At 36.8% G+C, this 21,914-nt stretch overlaps 2 protein-coding genes and 15 non-coding genes across 17 annotated transcripts; 16 read left to right on the forward strand and 1 right to left on the reverse strand.

Annotated features, from left to right (window-relative positions):
- Positions 1-207: 207 nt before the first annotated feature.
- On the forward strand, positions 208-279 carry trnaa-ugc (transfer RNA alanine (anticodon UGC)). Its single transcript has one exon. It is a non-coding gene; the product is annotated as a tRNA-Ala (tRNA).
- A 289-nt stretch (positions 280-568) lies between these two features.
- trnaa-ugc (transfer RNA alanine (anticodon UGC)) lies at positions 569-640 on the forward strand. The gene has a single exon. It is a non-coding gene; the product is annotated as a tRNA-Ala (tRNA).
- A 135-nt stretch (positions 641-775) lies between these two features.
- Positions 776-847, forward strand: trnaa-cgc (transfer RNA alanine (anticodon CGC)). The gene has a single exon. It is a non-coding gene; the product is annotated as a tRNA-Ala (tRNA).
- Positions 848-1,134: 287 nt separating this feature from the next.
- trnaa-ugc (transfer RNA alanine (anticodon UGC)) lies at positions 1,135-1,206 on the forward strand. The gene has a single exon. It is a non-coding gene; the product is annotated as a tRNA-Ala (tRNA).
- Positions 1,207-1,494: 288 nt separating this feature from the next.
- On the forward strand, positions 1,495-1,566 carry trnaa-ugc (transfer RNA alanine (anticodon UGC)). Its single transcript has one exon. It is a non-coding gene; the product is annotated as a tRNA-Ala (tRNA).
- A 290-nt stretch (positions 1,567-1,856) lies between these two features.
- On the forward strand, positions 1,857-1,928 carry trnaa-cgc (transfer RNA alanine (anticodon CGC)). The gene has a single exon. It is a non-coding gene; the product is annotated as a tRNA-Ala (tRNA).
- Positions 1,929-2,061: 133 nt separating this feature from the next.
- trnaa-cgc (transfer RNA alanine (anticodon CGC)) lies at positions 2,062-2,133 on the forward strand. Its single transcript has one exon. It is a non-coding gene; the product is annotated as a tRNA-Ala (tRNA).
- Positions 2,134-2,422: 289 nt separating this feature from the next.
- On the forward strand, positions 2,423-2,494 carry trnaa-ugc (transfer RNA alanine (anticodon UGC)). Its single transcript has one exon. It is a non-coding gene; the product is annotated as a tRNA-Ala (tRNA).
- A 302-nt stretch (positions 2,495-2,796) lies between these two features.
- trnaa-ugc (transfer RNA alanine (anticodon UGC)) lies at positions 2,797-2,868 on the forward strand. Its single transcript has one exon. It is a non-coding gene; the product is annotated as a tRNA-Ala (tRNA).
- Positions 2,869-3,455: 587 nt separating this feature from the next.
- On the forward strand, positions 3,456-3,527 carry trnaa-ugc (transfer RNA alanine (anticodon UGC)). The gene has a single exon. It is a non-coding gene; the product is annotated as a tRNA-Ala (tRNA).
- A 575-nt stretch (positions 3,528-4,102) lies between these two features.
- Positions 4,103-4,174, forward strand: trnaa-cgc (transfer RNA alanine (anticodon CGC)). Its single transcript has one exon. It is a non-coding gene; the product is annotated as a tRNA-Ala (tRNA).
- Positions 4,175-4,307: 133 nt separating this feature from the next.
- trnaa-cgc (transfer RNA alanine (anticodon CGC)) lies at positions 4,308-4,379 on the forward strand. Its single transcript has one exon. It is a non-coding gene; the product is annotated as a tRNA-Ala (tRNA).
- A 120-nt stretch (positions 4,380-4,499) lies between these two features.
- On the forward strand, positions 4,500-4,571 carry trnaa-ugc (transfer RNA alanine (anticodon UGC)). The gene has a single exon. It is a non-coding gene; the product is annotated as a tRNA-Ala (tRNA).
- Positions 4,572-5,172: 601 nt separating this feature from the next.
- Positions 5,173-5,244, forward strand: trnaa-ugc (transfer RNA alanine (anticodon UGC)). Its single transcript has one exon. It is a non-coding gene; the product is annotated as a tRNA-Ala (tRNA).
- A 314-nt stretch (positions 5,245-5,558) lies between these two features.
- trnaa-ugc (transfer RNA alanine (anticodon UGC)) lies at positions 5,559-5,630 on the forward strand. Its single transcript has one exon. It is a non-coding gene; the product is annotated as a tRNA-Ala (tRNA).
- A 4,218-nt stretch (positions 5,631-9,848) lies between these two features.
- LOC127514726 (protein SPO16 homolog) lies at positions 9,849-14,200 on the forward strand. The gene is made up of 5 exons (XM_051897833.1): positions 9,849-9,911; positions 10,092-10,185; positions 13,307-13,478; positions 13,774-13,852; positions 14,090-14,200. The coding sequence occupies exons 1-5, from the start codon at positions 9,849-9,851 to the stop codon at positions 14,198-14,200; spliced, it is 519 nt and encodes a 172-aa protein (XP_051753793.1).
- Positions 14,201-14,562: 362 nt separating this feature from the next.
- Positions 14,563-20,374, reverse strand: glmnb (glomulin, FKBP associated protein b). The gene is made up of 18 exons (XM_051897495.1): positions 20,336-20,374; positions 19,934-20,053; positions 19,061-19,171; positions 18,871-18,979; positions 18,510-18,747; positions 17,730-17,832; positions 17,461-17,639; positions 17,107-17,160; positions 16,966-16,996; positions 16,773-16,862; positions 16,455-16,496; positions 16,287-16,360; positions 16,042-16,126; positions 15,801-15,910; positions 15,176-15,233; positions 14,931-15,066; positions 14,741-14,832; positions 14,563-14,649 (listed from the first exon to the last, which is right to left on the reverse strand). The coding sequence occupies exons 1-18, from the start codon at positions 20,372-20,374 to the stop codon at positions 14,563-14,565; spliced, it is 1,758 nt and encodes a 585-aa protein (XP_051753455.1).
- Positions 20,375-21,914: the final 1,540 nt, after the last annotated feature.

A 21,914-nucleotide genomic window follows, 5' to 3' on the forward strand; every position in this document is an offset into this window, starting at 1 on the left:
CTTTAACACCAAAGTCACATATATCTACACAACAGGTAAAGTTTTGGACCATGTATGAGGTCCTGGGTTCAATCCCCAGCATCTCCAAGCAATCTTTGCCTTTAATCGCATACATATCTCTAAACAATTTGTTAAATGAGTTGCAATGTTGGCCTTTAACACCAAAGGCACATATATCTACAAAACAGGAAAAGTCATTCAACATCAGGGGATGTAGCTCAGTGGTAGAGCGCATGCTTTGCATGTATGAGGTCCTGGGTTCAATCCCCAGCATCTCCAAGAAATCTTTGCGTTTAAGTGAAACGTTTAAATCGCATAAATATCTGTAAACCAATTTGGTGCATGAATTGCAATGTTATTCATTAATACCAAAGGCACATATATCTACACAACAGGAAAAGTTTTGGACCATGTATGAGGTCCTGTGTTCAATCCCCAGCATCTCCAAGCAATCTTTGCCTTTAATCGCATACATATCTCTAAACAATTTGTTGAATTAAATTGCAATGTTGGCCTTTAACACCAAAGGCACCTATATGTACATAACAGGAAAAGTCCTTCAACATCAGGGGATGTAGCTCAGTGGTAGAGCGCATGCTTTGCATGTATGAGGTCCTGTGTTCAATCCCCAGCATCTCCAAGAAATCTTTGCCTTTAAGTGAAACGTTTAAATCGCAGAAATATCTGTAAACCAATTTGGTGCATGAATTGCAATGTTGGTCATTAACACCAAAGGCACATATATCTACACAACAGGAAAAGCACTTCAACATCAGGGGATGTAGCTCAGTGGTAGAGCGCATGCTTCGCATGTATGAGGTCCTGGGTTCAATCCCCAGCATCTCCAAGCAATCTTTTCTTTTAAGTGAAACGTTTAAATCGCATAAAAATCTCTAAACAATTTGTTGAAGGAATTGCAATGATGGCCTTTAACACCAAAGTCACATATATCTACACAACAGGTAAAGTTTTGGACCATGTATGAGGTCCTGGGTTCAATCCCCAGCATCTCCAAGCAATCTTTGCCTTTAATCGCATACATATCTCTAAACAATTTGTTAAATGAGTTGCAATGTTGGCCTTTAACACCAAAGGCACCTATATGTACATAACAGGAAAAGTCCTTCAACATCAGGGGATGTAGCTCAGTGGTAGAGCGTATGCTTTGCATGTATGAGGTCCTGGGTTCAATCCCCAGCATTTCCAAGAAATCTTTGCCTTTAAGTGAAACGTTTAAATCGCGTAAATATCTCTAACCAATTTGGTGCATGAATTGCGATGTTGGTCATTAACACCAAAGGCACATATATCTACACAACAGGAAAAGTTCTGGACCATGTATGAGGTCCTGGGTTCAATCCCCAGCATCTCCAAGCAATCTTTGCCTTTAATCGCATACATATCTCTAAACAATTTGTTAAATGAGTTGCAATGTTGGCCTTTAACACCAAAGGCACCTATATGTACATAACAGGAAAAGTCCTTTCAACATCAGGGGATGTAGCTCAGTGGTAGAGCGTATGCTTTGCATGTATGAGGTCCTGGGTTCAATCCCCAGCATCTCCAAGAAATCTTTGCCTTTAAGCTTTAAGTGAAACGTTTAAATCGCGTAAATATCTCTAACCAATTTGGTGCATGAATTGCGATGTTGGTCATTAACACCAAAGGCACATATATCTACACAACAGGAAAAGTTCTGTACCATGTATGAGGTCCTGTGTTCAATCCCCAGCATCTCCAAGCAATCTTTCCCTTTAAGTGAAACATTTAAATCGCTTAAATTGCATGAATTGCAATGTTGGTCATTAACACCAAAGGCACATATATCTACACAAAAGGAAACGCTGTCAGCGTTAGGGGATGTAGCTCAGTGGTAGAGCGCATGCTTCGCATGTGTGAGGTCGTGGGTTCAATCCCCAGCATCTCCAAGCAATCTTTTCTTTTAAGTGAAACGTTTAAATCGCATAAATATCTCTAAACAATTTGTTGAAGGAATTGCAATGATGGCCTTTAACACCAAAGGCACATATATCTACACAACAGGAAACGCTGTCAGCATCAGGGAATGTAGCTCAGTGGTAGAGCGCATGCTTCGCATGTATGAGGTCCTGTGTTCAATCCCCAGCATCTCCAAGCAATCCTTGCCTTTAAGTGAAACGTTTAAATCGCGTAAATATCTGTAAACCAATTTGGTGCATGAATTGCAATGTTGGTCATTAACACCAAAGGCACATATATCTACACAACAGGAAAAGTTTTGGACCATGTATGAGGTCCTGTGTTCAATCCCCAGCATCTCCAAGCAATCTTTGCCTTTAATCGCATACATATCTCTAAACAATTTGTTGAATTAAATTGCAATGTTGGCCTTTAACACCAAAGGCACCTATATGTACATAACAGGAAAAGTCCTTCAACATCAGGGGATGTAGCTCAGTGGTAGAGCGCATGCTTTGCATGTATGAGGTCCTGGGTTCAATCCCCAGCATCTCCAAGAAATCTTTGCCTTTAAGTGAAACGTTTAAATCGCGTAAATATCTCTAACCAATTTGGTGCATGAATTGCGATGTTGGTCATTAACACCAAAGGCACATATATCTACACAACAGGAAAAGTTCTGGACCATGTATGAGGTCCTGTGTTCAATCCCCAGCATCTCCAAGAAATCTTTGCCTTTAAGTGAAACGTTTAAATCGCAGAAATATCTGTAAACCAATTTGGTGCATGAATTGCAATGTTGGTCATTAACACCAAAGGCACATATATCTACACAACAGGAAAAGCACTTCAACATCAGGGGATGTAGCTCAGTGGTAGAGCGCATGCTTTGCATGTATGAGGTCCTGGGTTCAATCCCCAGCATCTCCAAGCAATCTTTGCCTTTAATCGCATACATATCTCGAAACAATTTGTTGAATGAGTTGCAATGTTGGCCTTTAACACCGACGACACATATATCTACACAAGAGGAAAAGTTCTGGACCATGTATGAGGTCCTGGGGTCAATCCCCAGCATCTCCAAACAATCTTTCCCTTTAAGTGAAACATTTAAATCGCTTAAATTTCTCTAATCATTTTGGTGCATGAATTGCGATGTTGGTTGTTAACACCAAAGTCACATATATCTACACAACAGGAAAAGATTTGTCAGCATCTCCAAGCAATCCAAGGAATCTTTCCCTTTAAGTGAAACGTTTAAATCGCTTAAATTTCTCTAATCAATTTGGTACATGAATTGCGATGTTGGTCGTTAACACCAAAGTCACATATATCTACACAACAGGAAAAGTTTTGGACCATGTATGAGGTCCTGGGTTCAATCCCCAGCATCTCCAAGCAATCTTTGCCTTTAATCGCATACATATCTCGAAACAATTTGTTGAATGAATTGCAATGTTGGCCTTTAACACCAAAGGCACATATATCTACACAACAGGAAAAACCCTTCAACATCAGGGGATGTAGCTCAGTGGTAGAGCGCATGCTTTGCATGTATGAGGTCCTGGGTTCAATCCCAAGCATCTCCAAGAAATCTTTGCGTTTAAGTGAAACGTTTAAATCGCATAAATATCTCTAAACCAATTTGGTGCATGAATTGCAATGTTGGTCTACACAACAGGAAAAGTTCTGGACCATGTATGAGGTCCTGTGTTCAATCCCCAGCATCTCCAAGCAATCTTTGCCTTTAAGTGAAACGTTTAAATCGCGTAAATATCTCTAACCAATTTGGTGCATGAATTGCGATGTTGGTCATTAACACCAAAGGCACATATATCTACACAACAGGAAAAGTTTTGGACCATGTATGAGGTCCTGGGTTCAATCCCCAGCATCTCCAAGCAATCTTTCCCTTTAAGTGAAACATTTAAATCGTTTAAATTTCTCTAATCAACTTGGTGCATGAATTGCGATGTTGGTCGTTAACACCAAAGTCACATATATCTACACAACAGGAAAAAATTTGTCAGCATCTCCAAGCATCTCCAATCAATCTTTCCCTTTAAGTGAAACATTTAAATCGCTTAAATTGTATGAATTGCAATGTTGGTCATTAACACCAAAGGCACATATATCTACACAAAAGGAAACGCTGTCCGCGTTAGGGGATGTAGCTCAGTGGTAGAGCGCATGCTTCGCATGTATGAGGTCCTGGGTTCAATCCCCAGCATCTCCAAGCAATCTTTCCCTTTAAGTGAAACATTTAAATCGCGTAAATATCTCTAACCAATTTGTTGAAGGAATTGCAATGTTGGCCTTTAACACCAAAGGCACATATATCTACACAACAGGAAACACTGTCAGCGTCAGGGGATGTAGCTCAGTGGTAGAGCGCATGCTTCGCATGTATGAGGTTCTGGGTTCAATCCCCAGCATCTCCAAGCAATCTTTGCCTTTAATTGCATACATATCTCTAAACAATTTGTTAAATGAGTTGCAATGTTGGCCTTTAACACCAAAGGCACATATATCTACATAACAGGAAAAGCACTTCGACGTCAGGGGATGTAGCTCAGTGGTAGAGCGCATGCTTTGCATGTATGAGGTCCTGGGTTCAATCCCCAGCATCTCCAAGAAATCTTTGCCTTTAAGTGAAACGTTTAAATCGCGTAAATATCTCTAACCAATTTGGTGCATGAATTGCGATGTTGGTCATTAACACCAAAGGCACATATATCTACACAACAGGAAAAGTTTTGGACCATGTATGAGGTCCTGGGTTCAATCCCCAGCATCTCCAAGCAATCTTTCCCTTTAAGTGAAACATTTAAATCGCTTAAAATTCTCTAATCAGTTTGGTGCATGAATTGCGATGTTGGTCGTTAACACCAAAGTCACATATATCTACACAACACGAAAAGATTTGTCAGCATCTCCAAGCAATCCAAGCAATCCTTCCCTTTAAGTGAAACGTTTAAATCGCTTAAATTTCTCTAATCATTTTGGTGCATGAATTGCGATGTTGGTCGTTAACACCAAAGTCACATATATCTACACAACAGGAAAAGTTTTGGACCATGTATGAGGTCCTGGGTTCAATCCCCAGCATCTCCAAGCAATCTTTGCCTTTAATCGCATACATATCTCTAAACAATTTGTTGAATGAATTGCAATGTTGGCCTTTAACACCAAAGGCACATATATCTACACAACAGGAAAATCCCTTCAACATCAGGGGATGTAGCTCAGTGGTAGAGCGCATGCTTTGCATGTATGAGGTCCTGGGTTCAATCCCCAGCATCTCCAAGAAATCTTTGCCTTTAAGTGAAACGTTTAAATCGCATAAATATCTCTAAACCAATTTGGTGCATGAATTGCAATGTTGGTCATTAACACCAAAGGCACATATATCTACACAACAGGAAAAGCACTTTAACATCAGAGGATGTAGCTCAGTGAACTCATGCAACATTACATCTCCAAGCAATGTTTCAAGTAAACACTTTTCCTGGTTCTAAAACCGTTGAACCTTATGTACAAGTATTCCAATTTCTGCACTTGTCAGCTATATAAATCTAAGAAAAGGCACATGGAAGTACACAAAAAACTTATCAAAATCAGGGGATGTAATTCAGTGGTAGAGCGTATGCTTTGCATGTATGAGGTCCTGGGTTCAATCCCCAGCATCTCTACGCAATGTTGTATTTTCAAGTAAGCAACTGACCTTTTTCTAAAACAGGAAAAGTTTTAGAAACTTATCAACATCTGAAAATTTAGTTCCGTGGTAGAGCGCATGCTTTACGTGGTAGAGTGCATGCTTTACATGTATGAGGTCCTGTGTTCAATCCCCAGCATCTCCAAGCAACGTGGTACTTTCCAGTAAGCGCTTTTCCTGATTCTAAAACCTCTGAACCTTATGTGCATGTCTTTCAATGGTGGCCTTTAAGACCTATATATCCCAAATAAAGGGCACATGTAACTACAAATGAGTAAAAGAGCAGGGTTGTCCGGGGATGTAGTTAAGTGGTAGAGTGCATGCTGTGCATTTATGAGTTCCTGGGTTCACTTCCCAGCATCTTCAAGCAATGTGGTACTTTTAAGTAAGCGCTTTTCCTGTTTCTAAAACCTCTGAACCTTATCTGCATGTATTTCAATGTTGTCCTTTATCAACTTTACATCTCGAAAGGCACATATAACTACACAAGAGGAAAACTGCAAACTTATCAGGGGATGTAGCTCAGTGGTAGAATCCATGCTTTGCATTTATTACTTCCTGGCTTCAATCCCCAGCACCTCCAAGCAACTTGGACTTCTTGGAAGTAAAAGGCTTGAATCATGTATATATCTCTAAGCAATTTGGTGCATTATGAGCATTTATTCCAATGTTGTCCTTAATCACCTATATATCTAGAATAAAAGGTACATTTAACTAGACAAGAGTATGCTCTGCATGCATGAGGTCCTGGGTTCAATCCCCAGCATCTGCAAGCAATATGGTACTTTCAAATACACACTTTTCCTTTTTCTAAAACCTTGTATGTACTTTTAAGTAAACACTTTTCCTGTTTCTAAAACCACTGAACCTTAAGGCAGGAGCACGCCAAGCCGATGGTCAGACGTCAGGCAAGTTTTGTTCGTCGGTTGACTAAGTTTTCTCAATGTGTTCCACACCATCGGCTGAAGTTGGTCCTCGTCTGCTTTTTTTCAGCCGATTCGACATGTGGAATGTTGGACTTTTAATTAAATGGCCTATATCACATACATATCGTGCTTAAAAGGAACTTATATTTAAAGAAGAGAAAAACATTAGACAATACAGGGGTTGTATCTCAGTGGTAGAGCACATGCTTTGTATGTATGAGGTCTTGGGTTCAATCCCCAGTATTATTTTAGTCTGGGACTAGCCTTAAGCCTTGTCTGTGAAACCAGGCCTTTGTGAAGGATTTTAACTGTTAAAATAAAAAAATATATAAAATAGATCTATGGTTTACGCTTACGATTCCTTGTTTATTTGAGATGTAAGATTCAGTACAATGTTATCTGAAATGTAGTCTCACATAGTGAGACCTTCAGACTGATGGCAGAAGGTCTGAACTCTATCACAGCTTTCATTGGCCAAGGACTGCCCAAGGGGACATTTGACTGACATGTAACGCAACCAATCACAGTTCGTTTTGTTCTGTGTCATGTTTAGGGGCATGAAAATGTAAAGTTGATGCTCCTACAATAACAGACCGGGGTGCTTCTAATAAATTATTCATTCAAGAACGCTGTGCAAGTTTACTGCAACAATGGAGCTGCGAACTTCACATACTTTTGAAAATCCAGTGTTTAGTTGATCCTGATAAGTGCTCATTGTCACAGTTGTAAACATAACAGCATTCTTCTTCCACGAGGGGGTTTGGCGTCACAGCATTTGTTTCCAGGTGGACCATTAAAGAATGCGACACACACGTCTCCCGGACATCCTGTAGAATTCAACCAACCAGATTACGACTTCGAAAATCCTAAAGTGTTTTCAGTTAAGTGTGCCATATGCATCAGACGTTCAGCCAACGGTCTGTGACTATCTGAAAGGTATAGCTTGTATATTGGCCATTGCATTGTATAGCAATAATTTGTATTCATCATTCTATTAAAGAAACCAACAAATTCCAACAATTGCCATCACTTCTCCTTTGTTGAATAACTTTATTAGAAATAAAGGTAACACTTTAGAATAACTCACGCTATGAAGCATTAGTTAAGCATTAGTAAATAGTTAATTAATCATTTATAAAGCATTAATAGACATTAGTAAGCAGTTTATAAATACACCTATAAATGCTTTGTTCTTGATTTAGAAGCATATCTATAATGTGTTTAATAACTGTATTTTCATACTTTATTAATGATCAATTTATCATTTCTAAATTAAGTATTACATTATTTACAAACCAGTTATTTAGGAGTTGTCAGTGGTTCATAAGATCATTTATAAAGTGTAAGTAAATGATTAATAAACTATTTAAATGTACATTTTATTTAGACATATAGTAATAGTTACACAGTGTGTTATTAAATACTTTATTAACACATATTCCTACTGTAACTCATGATTAATTCTAAAACATTTAGTAGTTGTCAGTTAACTATTTTTGTGAGCTCATCTAAAGTGAGGGCTATTCATGCCTCATAAAGCTTTTATTAAAGGAGATTTAAAGAATACAGAACATAGAAATATTTATTTCAAGGAAAACAATAAAACTTTACAATGGGTAACTTGATATAAAATTAAAAAATAAACATCTGCAATTTCATAGAAAATAAGAATCCCTGTACTCCTCCAGAAAGCATTACTGTGCAGTAAAATGAAACTAAGCCTATGCAATCTGATATAAAAATACATTTCTGTAAAGTGTAAACATTGCTGAATAAAAATTTACCAGTGCCAACACTGGATTACAGCAGTGCCAAAATAAAACAAATAATGTTTTTATAAAACAATAATAATGTAATAAAATATTTCACAGTGTCAAAACTACCTCAGTACTAACTTTAAAACATTAGAGAACTGCAGTGCAGAAGATCACTGAACCTTTAAATCTTCTTTGTAAAGCTTTACGAGGCATAAACAGTCCTCACTTTAGATGAGCTCACAAAAATAGTTAACTGACCACTTCTAAATGTTTTATAACTACCTGAATTAATCATGAATTACAGTAGGAATATGTATTTAGTAAAGCATTTATTAACACACTGGGTAACTCTAAATAATAAGATGAATAAATGTATGTTTAAATAGTTTATTAATCATGTACTTACATTTCCTAAATGATCTTATGAACCACTGACAACTCCTAAATAACTGGTTTGTAAATAATGTAATACTTAATTTAGAAATGATAAATTGATCATTAATAAAGTATGAAAATACAATTATTAAACACATTATAGATATGCTTCTAAATCAAGAACAAAGCATTTATAGGTGTATCTATAAACTGCTTATTAATGTCTATTAATGCTTTATAAATGATAAATTGACTGTTTACTAATGCTTAACTAATGCTTCATAGTGTGCAGTTATTATAAAGTGTTACCGAAATAAAACTAGGAAAAGATACACTTACACAAGTCAAATTTTAGTTTTAAATATAGAGAGATAAAAGTTGTAACTACTAAACATACAGTTTGAAAAATATTGTGCATTTACTGAATCTTTAATTCATCAATTGTGAGTAAAAATATAATTTCCTTTAAAAATGTATTTAAAATAATTTTAAATACATTTATAGTTGGCCTATACCTTCTGTATAGGCCAACTATTATCTAGGCTATAAACCTTATGCGCCAGAGAAACAAGCGCACCGCCATCTTTATAATTATCTTTGAACTTCCGTTTTTGCGGTAGCTCTGTATTTATGGCATCGCTGTCAAAGAATAATTAGCTGGTGAAGTAGATTTACTTGTGGTAGAGTTAATGAAAGTTATTGTGAGCATTGTAATGTTTAAAGCAGATGTCTTAACAAATGTCAGCAGACCGGGAAGATTTTAAAACGAGCAGTTCATTCATAAATGCGTAAGATCGCTGTGGAAATACAAACAGGAAGACAAAAGACAACGAGCGCAGCGTTGAAAAGGGGCGGGGCTATAAGGTCTATAACTGTTTGTATCATGAAAAAAAAAATATTTAAATATTAAATAAATATTAAATAAATATTAAATAATTAAAAAATATTTTTGAGTACAAACAATTTGAGTAACAAGGTGAATTGACATTCAACATTTCGGAATGTCCCAGTTCCCGCCCGCTCTAACGTTATTGGCGTCAGTTGACAGACTGTCTAGTTAAAACCTTTTTTATAGGCTCTTTTGTGGAAGAACTGTTAGCACCGTAACTAACTGAATATCAAGCCAACTAACAGGAAATGGCAAGCGATACTAACACCTCTTCCTGGAAAACAACCGTTATAATCAGTACCTCACCTCAGGTTGGTTTTCCGTGTTTACGTTGGATGGCTAAAATGCTTGCTGTTAAAGTTCATAGGTTGTAGTTGTTATAGCTTTGAGGAAAATATTGTTTTTCCGTTTTTGATTTGACTAATTTGATTTATTGATTGACTGAATGCTTATTTATACGTTTATCTGCTTATTTTGTATTATCTTCGCAGTGTGATGAACCCTCACAGATACTTTTAACGCAGCAGCACAGGATTCGTCGCTCGGACAGCATTCTGTCCTCTTCTTTTGTTTTCCCCTTGTCAGGTAGAAATTAGTTACATTTCATAAGTAAATTTAATCCTTTAGAGATGTCCTACTGGATTTTTTTTCAATGCAGTAATAACGAACGAAATCTTGTATGTGCTGCAGTGTGCAGAAGCAGTTAAGAATTAATTGCAGTCCATCACAATGTAGAAAAAGATAAGCCTGGCAACAAGAAATTGCAACAAATAGAATATAGACCAATGCGAACTGTGACAGAGAACATGCGCATTATGCACATGCGCATTACATCCTCTTTCAGCTTGGGAAATTTAAAGGACGTAACGTTAGTTCACATCGCTACGAAGATATTCGCGATATGTGGGAGAGGTAAATCTTGGATTCTCTTCCTCCTTTTTCACTGTCAGTGTGGATAGATTCAACAATATCTAGTGATGGGCAATCTCAAAACACTGCATTGAAGCTTCACAAATCTTTTGTTTCAAATCAGTGGTTTGGCTCGCCTATCAAACTGCCAAACTGCTGAAATCATTTGACTTTGGCACTCCAAACCACTGATTCGAAACAAAAGATCTGTGAAGCTTCAATGCAGTGTTTTGAAATTGCCCATCACTAGATATTGTTGAAAAGTCATTATTTAGTTTTTTTGTTTTTTGGCACACAGAAAGTATTCTTGTCGCTTTATAATATTAAGGTTGAACCACTGTACTCACATGAACTGTTTTAAAAATGTTTTTAGTACCTTTATGGATCTTGAGAGGAGACGGTGAGTTTGCTCTCAATAGAGGCCTCACTGAACCATCGGATTTCATCAAAAATATCTTAATTTTTGTTCCGAAGATGAACAAAGGTCTTAGAGGTGTAGAATGACATGAGGGTGAGTAATTAATGACATTATTTTAATTTTTTTGGGTGAACTAACCCTTTAATGCGAATGTCTGTGACTGCTGATGTTGTATTATCCTAACACTTCTCTTCATGTATTTTTTGACCTCCATGAGCTATCGTTTGTGCTCCGAACTTATGCACCTAAAGCATGCTTTCATTGAATTTCAATATGTGTGGTATGTGATGAAAAAATAAAATTATAAAATTAATGAATAGGGAAAGAGAAAAGTCATTATTTTGTTTTTGGCACACAAAAAGTATTCTCGTCGCTTTAAATAATTAATTTGGGGGGGGCTACAGAGAGAGAGAGGCAGAGAGAGTGTGAAAATATCTGACTTCCTGTTGGTCGGAGCTAATGAGTGTAAATTAGAAAGTTGTCCGGCTTAATGAGAACAATATGTGTATCGAGTTTGGTGACTGTAGGTTAAACTAACCCCCCCCACTTTTGTCAAAAGGTGGCGCTATAGGAGCTAAGGAGGCCCTCCTCCCTGCCCGTTTCTAAGGCTTTGCCCATGTCTACTGGATGACAATCCTGACATGTGTCAAGTTTCATGCAATTTGAAGCATGCTAAGAATCTCAAAAGCATCCATAACAAATACTGAATTTTGATCTGTTGCTATGGCAATGGTGCTTGAAAAGTATCAAAAATCTTTTCACAGGTGTACATTCGCCATGTCTTGACATTATTCTAATGAAGTTTAAACGAAATCGGGTAAAAATAAAAGGGTGATCTCAAAGCATTTTGAAAGTGACACACTTCCTGTTGCCGGTTGGTGGCGCTATAACTTTGACTCACAATAGTCACATCCATGTGATCAGCCTCCTACAATGAACACACAGCTGAAGTTTCATATAAATCAACCAATGTATGCAGAAGTTATAACACATTTCCTGTTTCCCTTTTCTCACCATAAATTTGTTGCCTCGCCACGGCCAAACTGTTCGAGATATCAAAAATCTGCTCGCAATTTAGCATCCTCAATGTCTTGACTTCATGCTGACCGAGTTTGGTGGTGATCGGATTACTCCTAGGAGGAGTATATCTAATTCCAGAGCATGCGCTTTTCAAACAACCCATAATAGCCAACTTCCTGTTGAGCTGGCGTATAACTTAGAGTACGAAAGTTGTTAGGCCCGATGAGGTCTATATGTGTAGAGTTTCATACTAATACATGCAAGCGTGTTTGATATATGGACCAAGATTTCGGACCCCATTCAAAGGGGCACCATAAAGCCTCTGTGCGACGCCCGGGTCCCAGCCTCTGCGGCGTCCTAATGGCCGCACATTCCAATGTGTGTGCCAATTTTCAAGAGTTTCTGAGCATGTTAAGGCCCCCAAAAAGCCCTGGATGTTGGGAAAAAAATAATTCTCCTTAGAAAAACAATAGGGCCCTGTGGCTTGGGCCCTAATCACAACATATGCATCTTGTTTTAGGACTTCCCCATATTGGTTGTTTTTCTCTGTGGGGTTATACTGATGTATGTTGTAAAATAAAATGTGAAAATATCTTTTGTTAAAGATATTTTGTCTGGGTCATTTTTCAGCTTCTGTTAACTACAGACCTTATTTCAGGCTTTTAACCTAAAACCATAAAAAATAAACTATTGATTTTAGCTGGAAGTGCTAAAATGCTAACTTATTTCTAGGGTTTACCTTGTAGAACTGTCATTCCTGCAGCACTCTCATGTTAGGAAACCACTGAGAAATTCAGGCAAGCACTTACACTGTGTTACAACTTACAACTGTACTGATGACAGAAGCATTGTAGAAAACTCCTAGAGTTTGTTAGCTTTTTAAAATAATAATTAGAATAATCAGTTAATTGGTAGAAAGCCAAATAGAGAGATTATTTAACACAAGGTTTTTATTAAGAACCCTTTTAACATTTCCGGAATTCTCAAAAGTGAAGTTATAGTTGGGTAAACTTCTATAGTGGTGAACAGGAGACTACAGCAAATATGATTTTAGCATTCCCATTTGTTCCAACAGAAAAAGAAAAAATCCACAAAAGGCTTTCCGCGACTTTCCAAAAGAGGAAAATAAAAAATATAGAGAGATTGATTACAGCAGTCAGAAGAGCAAAAAGATGTCAAATTTTAGTTGTTGTATTAGAAACACCCTTGCAGCAGTAATGCAATATAAATATAAAGGAAAATATAACACAAAGTATAGTGTTGAAAATGTACATAAATTAAAAAAAAAATACAGTCTGTGAAAATAGATCCCAGGTGTATGCTAAAGAGTTGCCTTCTCTTCACTTTTCTGTTGCACAGGTACGGCTTTCTTGCTAGTCACACTGGAGGAGTTTTCGGCTAAGCTTGAGAATACAGAACTTTTTGAGAGGATTGAGAAGTTTGTGCACGTCCATAGAAACAGTTTTCTTCTGCTTCGAGCCCCAGTCTATGGAAAAAGAGAGTGGGACATTTTCTCATCAGTGCAGAACAGGTGAATGATAAATTAAAAACTACAAATGTACAACCTTATTTTGAAAGCAAGCATGCCATATTACATACATGACCAAAAAGGCAGAGTTCTAGACATGGCATCGAGAGATTCTTTCAGACTTATTGAATAAAATGCCTGTGTGGCACAATTACTTTCCAAAGGTGACAAATAGCTAATGAACAAACTTTGTGGAAGAGTTCAGTTCTGGCCAGCAGCAAAGACTGTTTTATTTAAGAAAGAAAGAAAGAAAATATGTGATAAATGGTGTGATTCTGATATTTAAATTTTTTGCAAGATTCCTTGGCTGTAACCTCAGAGTCATACCTGTGCACAGTACAGCTGATGTAGTGAAGGGAATGCTGATCATCGCTAAGGTAACCTGTGATGTCTTACACTTCAGTTTGAGTTTTCTTTATTCTTATAATTTTTTAGTAATGTTTTCATTTTACAATGAATGCTGTCTAGAGGTAAATTATGTTATGGTTTTAATGTTAATTTGAATTTAACGTCAAGGACTGTGCTTACTATAAAATTATTTATACTAAAATTCGGTTTATGAGAAGTATATTAGCAAAGTGTCTGCAAAAAGTTTAATGGCCTTTATATTCCAGGCCACAAGTAAACCCAATGTGGAGAATTTGAGAGATCAGATGTCTTTGGCTTGTGCTCAAATCATTGATCATAGCCCAGTTTGGGGGATGCTTCAAGAGAGAGAGTTGTAGTGATATTTATGTTCCTGTCCATTCATTTTCTTAATGTTTTGCTATACTTCTTTTTAACAGCAGATGTCAGTATTGTTTCAAAGTAACTTGTGTAAAAACTGTTAATTGCCATTCATACTGTTCATATTCTTGTAAAACTTTTTTTTTCTTTCATAATAGCAATTCTTCATTAAAAACAAAGTATAAACTTTGTCAGAGGAAAAATCGCCACCTTTTTTGTGCTGAAAAAGACTGAAGAGTATGAATACAGTATTGAAAATATCAATATTGTATCTCTCACATGCAAAATGCAGCATGGTACAGGGAATGTAAATAAATAAATACATTATTCAGTTCAGACCACAGTAATTGTGCCCACTTGTTCATTTTTGACCCTCCTCAATGATGTCCTCTATACGAACCACAAGGCTTTCCATTAAGTCATATGTGACCAGTGCGCACTGCAAGACCTGCAAATGATATATTTAGTGTTATGTATGACTTATTGTCATTATTTTTTAACTGAATTCAGATAAGTAGTAGGCCTACTCATAATCTAACCTTATCTTGTGCCTCACGTGGCATGCTGCCTAGTGTCTCTGTTTTCACAATCAAGCTCTGAACTGATCTCTTCCCAGAGGCCTCCTTAAATTCTGTGGGGAAACAAAGATGTTACTACAAGTCAAATTCTATTTTTTATCACTACATAATATATAAATTTAACAGAGAAAGAACACAAAACATATATTACCTTTAGCCTTGATCTTTTTGTCCTCTCTAAGTCTTTTTAGCTCTTTTCCATAGTATGATTTTGACATGCTTAGACATACTCGTAATAATTTTGTGTAACTTTCTGCAATGTGGCACAGGTCTATCCATATTCCAGTCTGAAAATAACAGGGTGGGTCTTATTAATAGAACATGATGAAAATATACAGTATATATATATATATATATATATAGTGGTGATTTGACAGACTGTTGTAAAAATCTTACGGAAATTTCTCTTTCCTTTATCAATAAATACCGCAGAAGATTCAGAGACTCCATGACCCTTTAAAAGCAATAAAGATTAAAAATATTAACACGGGAAAAAAACAAACAACAAAAAACAAATAACTCTTATTGCTTATAGTCAAATTTTGTCCTTAGGTATTTCTTGTACTTTACACAGAAAGAGTTACGTGCAACAGGTGCATAAAGCTGACCATCAGCAGGATGAAGCAAGGCCTAAGTAATTTATCAGGGACAGATTATCCAGACGAGGTATGTCAATCACTCAGGTTTTAGTATCATTTTAAGAATGACACTGGATCTGCCTCAAAATATTGGACTACTCACCATCTGTTCTGCATTGTGGGATCGTGGCAGTAAACCTGGACTACACTCATAAATAAATTATGGTTGGGGATGGATTGTATCTAGCTAGTAGGAGATCTAACATTTAAAATAGAGACAGCTGCCATACGTGGAGTCTGTACTTGGGTTACGATTCATGTCAATGATTTGTTGATATGAAAGTTGACTAGATCCATCAAGAAGTAGTTACGTGCATTTAGTGGCTTGTCAGGCGATTGTTTTCTTTTACTAAAAGCTTTGTAAAAACACAGGTCTTGTTCACCTGTCCATCCCATGTAGCAAGTCAGTTTCATGGCCCTGTGGGAGAGTGATAGTGTCTCTGAGCAGTGAGATGAGCCATGTCCCCTCAAACCAGCCATCCTGGTAGGCTGACTTTAATAGCAAAAGAGAATAAATATTTCTAACATCAGTGATTCAGAGATGATTCAAATCCTATCACTTGGACAAGTGGACATTTAAGCATGTGATTCATGACTAAGACATCCGATCGTTTTGTACAGTACCTTTCTGCACAGTTCCACTTGATTCTTTAAGTTTTTGATGATGACACTCTCTACCCCTGCATGATGGCTAGTCTTCATGATACGTCTTAGAGCATTCACAAAGGAGAAATAAGTAATTATTACCCAGCTGCGAATGTTCTAATTTTTAAGTTACACTTTTTATATTTACATACATCAACAGATTCCATTCAAATTTTGATAGCAGTTTTAATTAAACATTGATTTAAACTATCTAGATACCATACCTAAAAAATTTGTGCTTCGCTTCACCATTGAGCTTCTCGATAAAGAGCTGGAACACCACAAGACTTCTTCCTCTCTTAATGAAAGAGGTCAAATGGCCGCAAACATAAAACTGGCTTTAATTCACATAGATCAGATTTACATGCGATTTGTGCCTCATCTATACTTACCAAATGCTGGATAGGACAGTCAATCATAATTTTAATTAAGTTCTGTGAACAAATAACAAAAGTTCTCATGTAAGTTAACAAAGTCATTAAAAAAAGTAAACATTTTTTGAACAACACAATTAAAATTCTGGGAGGGAAAACTGATATGGTACTGATATATTGTGTATCCTTAGTTTTCACCAACAAGATATTATATAGGTTTTAAGAAGTGGGTGATGTGTTTTTCAGGTTTTTTTTAACATGCACAGTATAAAACACAAATGCAACTCTAAATTTATTTGTTTTGTTTATTCCACAACAATACATAGTGGTGCATACCTGTGGAACCTCATGAAATGGTTTAAGCTCTAAGAGCTCCACTGGGAGACTGCAGTCTGTTACTCTTTCCAAACTTTTAACATACAAGTCCTTAAAAATGCAAAAAAAAAAAAAACATCGCTAGTAAATTACTACTCAGTACGGAAAATTCAAGTATGTACAAAATTCAAGTATGTAATTTTGTTCACTTTACCAGTCCTTTCAAAATCCACGATTCATCCTTTCTGCATAGAAATAAAAAGCAGGAAGGGAAGTTGGACTAAATACATGGTACACTATGTTGGCTTTTTTTTTTTTTTTTTTTTTAATAAAACAAAAAACGTTGTTTACACACCTACTCAACAGAAGATTGATGTATTCCATATTGCACTGCAGGACGAAAACAGGGCTGAAATAAAATGTCAAACAAAAACTCTGGTACATTAAAAGTATATTGGTCATGTAAACCACTTTCATAAAGACATTGTTATTGTGTACCATGAATTTAAAAAAAAAAAAAAAAAAAACTGTCCCAAGCTCTAAAATTGAGCACAAAACAAGATTCTCAAATGAAGGGGATGTTGAACTGCTTTTAAAAGCCCAAGAGATTTGTGGCCTCAACAGTTCACACTTTCTTTAAGTCTGGTAAACACATGGCAAGAGGGGGAAAAACACATATTTAAAGTTTTGAGGTCTAACTGCAACTTACCTAAAAACTGCAGGAAACACTTCTATGGCAATAAGCTGGACAAACAGCAAGTAAGCCATGCAAGCTCTTGATTCATTTGGATAACAAGCATCTTTTTCCAGTATAGTGTCTTCTTTTCCCCTCAAAGGCTGGTAGAACAGTATTTTTGGCAGAGACTCTTGGCTCACTGCTAAGATTGCCTAGTGTTGGAAGCACAGAAGCACTTAGAAGTTCATCCTTTTTCCAGAAGTACCATGCCTAATAGTAACAAAAATGTCTGATATCATTACCATGATTTCTGTGGCAAAATTCCTCAGGGGTGAAATTTCTTTCGTGTTTACCTCTCTGTCCAGCTGAACTTGGAGGAGAGGTTCCCTTAGACTCTTCATGCAACTGAGCCATTAGAGAAAGAAAGGAAATTGTGAAGAATTAGGTAAAATATTGCATGCTTATCTACAAATTGTTGCATACTTCTCAATATCGTTAATTAAATGAGTGCTAATTAAATTTGCAAAATGTTAACTTACATCAGACTCTTTGACAATGGGCTATTTTTCAATTAAGACAACTGATCATATCTTTATAGATGCCTTTTGAGAATTGTTTACTCTCATTTAGAACAAAAGTGAGCAGTATCTAAATCCCTTGGTTTTGAATGCTTAGACATGTGCCTGGGCATCAGACTTCCCTGCTGAAAAATCCAGCATTGTTGGTGTCCAGTATAAGGTATGTTTTGCATGCTAGGACCAGCATGGGATGCTGGTTGCTGGTTTGCTTGTCCACAGCATGGGATGCGGGAGTGCTGGTGGACCAGTTGCAGCACTGAAATATGCGCTAGACAGCACTATAAATGCAATATAGCTAGATCTAAATCCACAGGATTACTTCTGTCATTGTTATATTGTCATATTGCCCACCCCAGTAAAGCCGTTTGAAACAATGTGTATTGTGAAAAGCACTATACAAATAATTTGACTTGAAATACTTGGATAAATGGCTCATTTCAGCAGTATGTATTTTCCATTAAAATTATTGTGATTCCATTAATAAGAACAGGTTTGAAAACATACAACGTTAGAAGAGCAGCTCTTAGTTTGGTGGCCACTGAATTTGTGTCTTGATTCTCGGCTTCCTGTACAAAGGGTTGTACAAAGGTCAGTACTGCAGTGCAGCATCGGCAGAGCCCATACACATCTTCCTGTTCCTGTTTGTGTGAGTAAGGTACAGGCAGCCTTGAAATTTGTTTCTGCAAAGAATCAAGCGCCAAAGCCAATCCAGGGGCTTTTGACTCACTCATTCTCAACAACACTGAAACGGAAACAAACAGAAAATGTTGTATTACTTGATAGTTGCAGTAGAGGGAGCCCTGTTTGTTTTTGGCTTTTATTTTAAGTTAAAAACATGCTTTTTATACTGGTTTAATTTAATTACCTGACTGAATAAGAGGCATGAGAACAATGATGGTGTCTGCAATGGCATTTGGATCAGTCTCCTCCACTTGCTCAAGTAAAATATCAAGGAGTTCTTGCACACTGCAGATCTACAATAAAAGTTATGCTTATTTATTGTCATCATCTTACCGTAGTAATTAAGAACCATATTTGAGTAAGTACAACCTTACCTGTACAAGTTCATTGAGGATAACCTGACAGTGGGCAGGACTCCGGTCCTTTCTCAGCACTTCATTCACCAGTGCAGGTAGTAGGCCACTGCCCATAGACCTCACTATGTGCTAGAAAGACATTTATCCATTTATATTTTTTACATTTAATGAAACAATTTTGCATTTTTGAATATTTTTGTATGCTTTATGTACTGTACATATTTATAAATTTGTGTAGTATTTGCAAATGTATGCCTACAGACCTATATTCTGTACATGCCTGAAATTTAATGATTCACAATCATGATCGTGAAAATTTTGCATTTGACGGATTTATTATTATTTTGAAATCAGCCATATGGTGTATATTTAGTGCATTTAAGCTCTGCTTTAAAACAGCTATGGCATGTTATTAGTGTGTGCTGCATGCATGGAAAAGTGGAGCAGTGCAGAAAATTGGTAAATCAACAGCACTTAATGGAGTGCTGCTCCTGAGAGGGCTTTCAGTGAAGCAAGAAATCTGACTGGTCCTTCGCTTAACTGCATTCCCACACCCAAGGGTCATGGGGCCTGTCAGTTTGGCAGAATGACAAAGTGGCGGTTTAGTAGAGATACAGCCCATCAAATTCCTCCAATCTTAGTGGATTGATGTCATAAAAATGAGCGCAGGATGTATATGTGTAACGTGTAACATGTTGTGGCACCTGTTTGTCTCTTAAGGACCTAAAATTTAAATGGTACCTTCTTGTTTGCAGTAGTGTGTTATATGACTTGAGTTGATACAAAAAGCTTTAAATCATAAAATGGGTGAGAAATATTTTCCATTGCTTTTTCAATAAGAAGATCTAAAATGAGTTTTTAAAAGTATTATGTCAATGCTTCCAGATTTACCTGATTGGCCTCCTCTTTTATGAAGTCCAGTAGTTCACTGCTGTCACCTTGGGCAATGCAGGTGCGACCAGCATTCAGAAAGAGCTCATGGTCCTCTGGTTTAAAGTCTTCAGTTGTTCTCTGAAACAGAGTCATTGTCAAATCCTCTATCTCTATAAACAATAACAAATAATAACACTGTAAATAATAATAACTAACAAATTTACAAACCATTCCGAGCATATTCCTTTTTGCATTTTGATTATGCCCTTTACAGTCATTATCATAATGCATACTGATTTACACAAATTACATTTATGCCTAACTTGATATAAGTACAAATGCAAATAGTTTATAACAAATCAGCACACATAATGTAGTAAAAATGCAACAAAATATGACACTTAATTTTCTTTTTCTCACCCATCTTTGAATTACATCCTCTATTTGATTCACTGCCATTTTCAGAGCTGGTCTTTTCAAAAATAGTCCATATAAGTAACTCTTCAAGGTCAGGATTATAACAGAGGCTTTTCTGTTCAAGATCTGAATGACATCTAGCTGCAATAAAATTTCCACACAAAAGAATAGGGTAGCTAGGTTTATAATGGAGGTCAGAGTGTTTGAAAAGAACCGAGCAAGAGGCAATCTGACAGGGTACCCTTGTAAACCTCTTAGTAAGCACTGCAGCTGAGTGTCTGCTAATAGGATTAAGAAGCAATCTAAAATAGATGGGACAAGATGGAGCTCTCTCGAATGCCCTGGAAAACCGTCATGAGAGTTCTCATAATTTACAGTCAATTAAAATTCTGTTTGTTCAATTGACTTTTAGAGGCACTAAGTATAATTAATCAAACATTTATCTCTCATACATAGGGTCATACAGAAGACCACACTGACTCATAATAACCCTACTAGACTGCTCTCAAATAAGCCCTGACGTTATTTAAACATGTCATGCCATGAAAATAATGAAAGCACATCAGAAATTGCTTAGTTAATCTTTGGCGAGCATGTGTGTACTGTCCCTTAGCTAAATCCCTAATAAGTCCAGCATTGCTTCAATGGACATGTAACCTGATATGAGCAATGTCTTTAACTTCCTGCATGGATAAGTATTGTAGACCCTGATTTCAGGTGTATGGAGACAAACCAGGTTTGAGCAATAGGATTTAAGCAGCAGCTGCGAAGTTTGCTCTGTCTATTACAGTGTGGTGAAAGGCTTTAACAAAAGGCACAATGTAAATATAACAGGAAAAGACAGACTGGTTGCATGTTAGCTTCAGATTTGCCCGTGGCTAATTGAAGACTGCTGATTTAGTGTTTTGACAGTGAACAGACTGTGTGTAATGAAAGTCGAGCTCAAAAAAATGATCTCTCACAGTATGTTGACAGACAAACAGGTTTGTTGTTTTTGCGCGGTCAGCCCATATCCTTTTGCATTCATTGTATGTTCACAAGGTGTTGCAAAAAAAAAAAAATATATATATTGCATTCAAATTCCCTTTGCAACACCTTGTGAACCTACAATGAGTGCACACAAGGATATGGGCTGACCGCGCTATATGATATACATATATATATATCTATAGCATATAGTGCGGTCAGCCCATATCCTTTTGCACTCATTGTATGTTCACAAGGTGTTGCAAAGGGAACCGTAAGGTTGAAAATATCCAAAGATATTTTAAAATTAACAAAGACATTTGCTTTGCTGTTTCAACCCCCTCTCTCTTGCTACAAGGGCCATTTGGAAGGCTCAAAGTTTGTTGATGGTGATCAAGCCCTATAGGCCAAAGTGTATGTACATTGGGGGTCTACAAATTGTCACACCTTTAGTAAAGTGCGGAAGTTTTAATCTTCTGATTGGTCAGTTTGAATGTCTCACATTTGGGTTTCAGTCACATGGTCAAGGAAGGGATAAAAGAAGATTGTAACTGTTGCTCTGTCTTTTTGATTAGTGGCTTTTCTTGGGCGCTCTCTGGCCTTCTCTCTCTCTCTC

This window comes from Ctenopharyngodon idella, chromosome 6 (assembly GCF_019924925.1).
Source record: "Ctenopharyngodon idella isolate HZGC_01 chromosome 6, HZGC01, whole genome shotgun sequence".
In the NCBI taxonomy this organism is placed as follows: domain Eukaryota; kingdom Metazoa; phylum Chordata; class Actinopteri; order Cypriniformes; family Xenocyprididae; genus Ctenopharyngodon; species Ctenopharyngodon idella.

Coding starts and splice junctions, on each gene's coding strand:
- LOC127514726 (XM_051897833.1), top strand. CDS start 9,849: ATGGCAAGCGATACTAACACCTCTTCCTGGAAAACAACCGTTATAATC. Junction 10,186..13,306: donor TTTTGTTTTCCCCTTGTCAG/GTAGAAATTAGT, acceptor TCTGTTGCACAG/GTACGGCTTTCTTGCTAGTC. Junction 13,853..14,089: donor GAATGCTGATCATCGCTAAG/GTAACCTGTGAT, acceptor TTTATATTCCAG/GCCACAAGTAAACCCAATGT.
- glmnb (XM_051897495.1), bottom strand. CDS start 20,374: ATGGCAGTGAATCAAATAGAGGATGTAATTCAAAGATGG. Junction 18,748..18,870: donor CATGCCTCTTATTCAGTCAG/GTAATTAAATTA, acceptor TTTCCGTTTCAG/TGTTGTTGAGAATGAGTGAG. Junction 17,640..17,729: donor ATTTTGCCACAGAAATCATG/GTAATGATATCA, acceptor TTCCAACACTAG/GCAATCTTAGCAGTGAGCCA.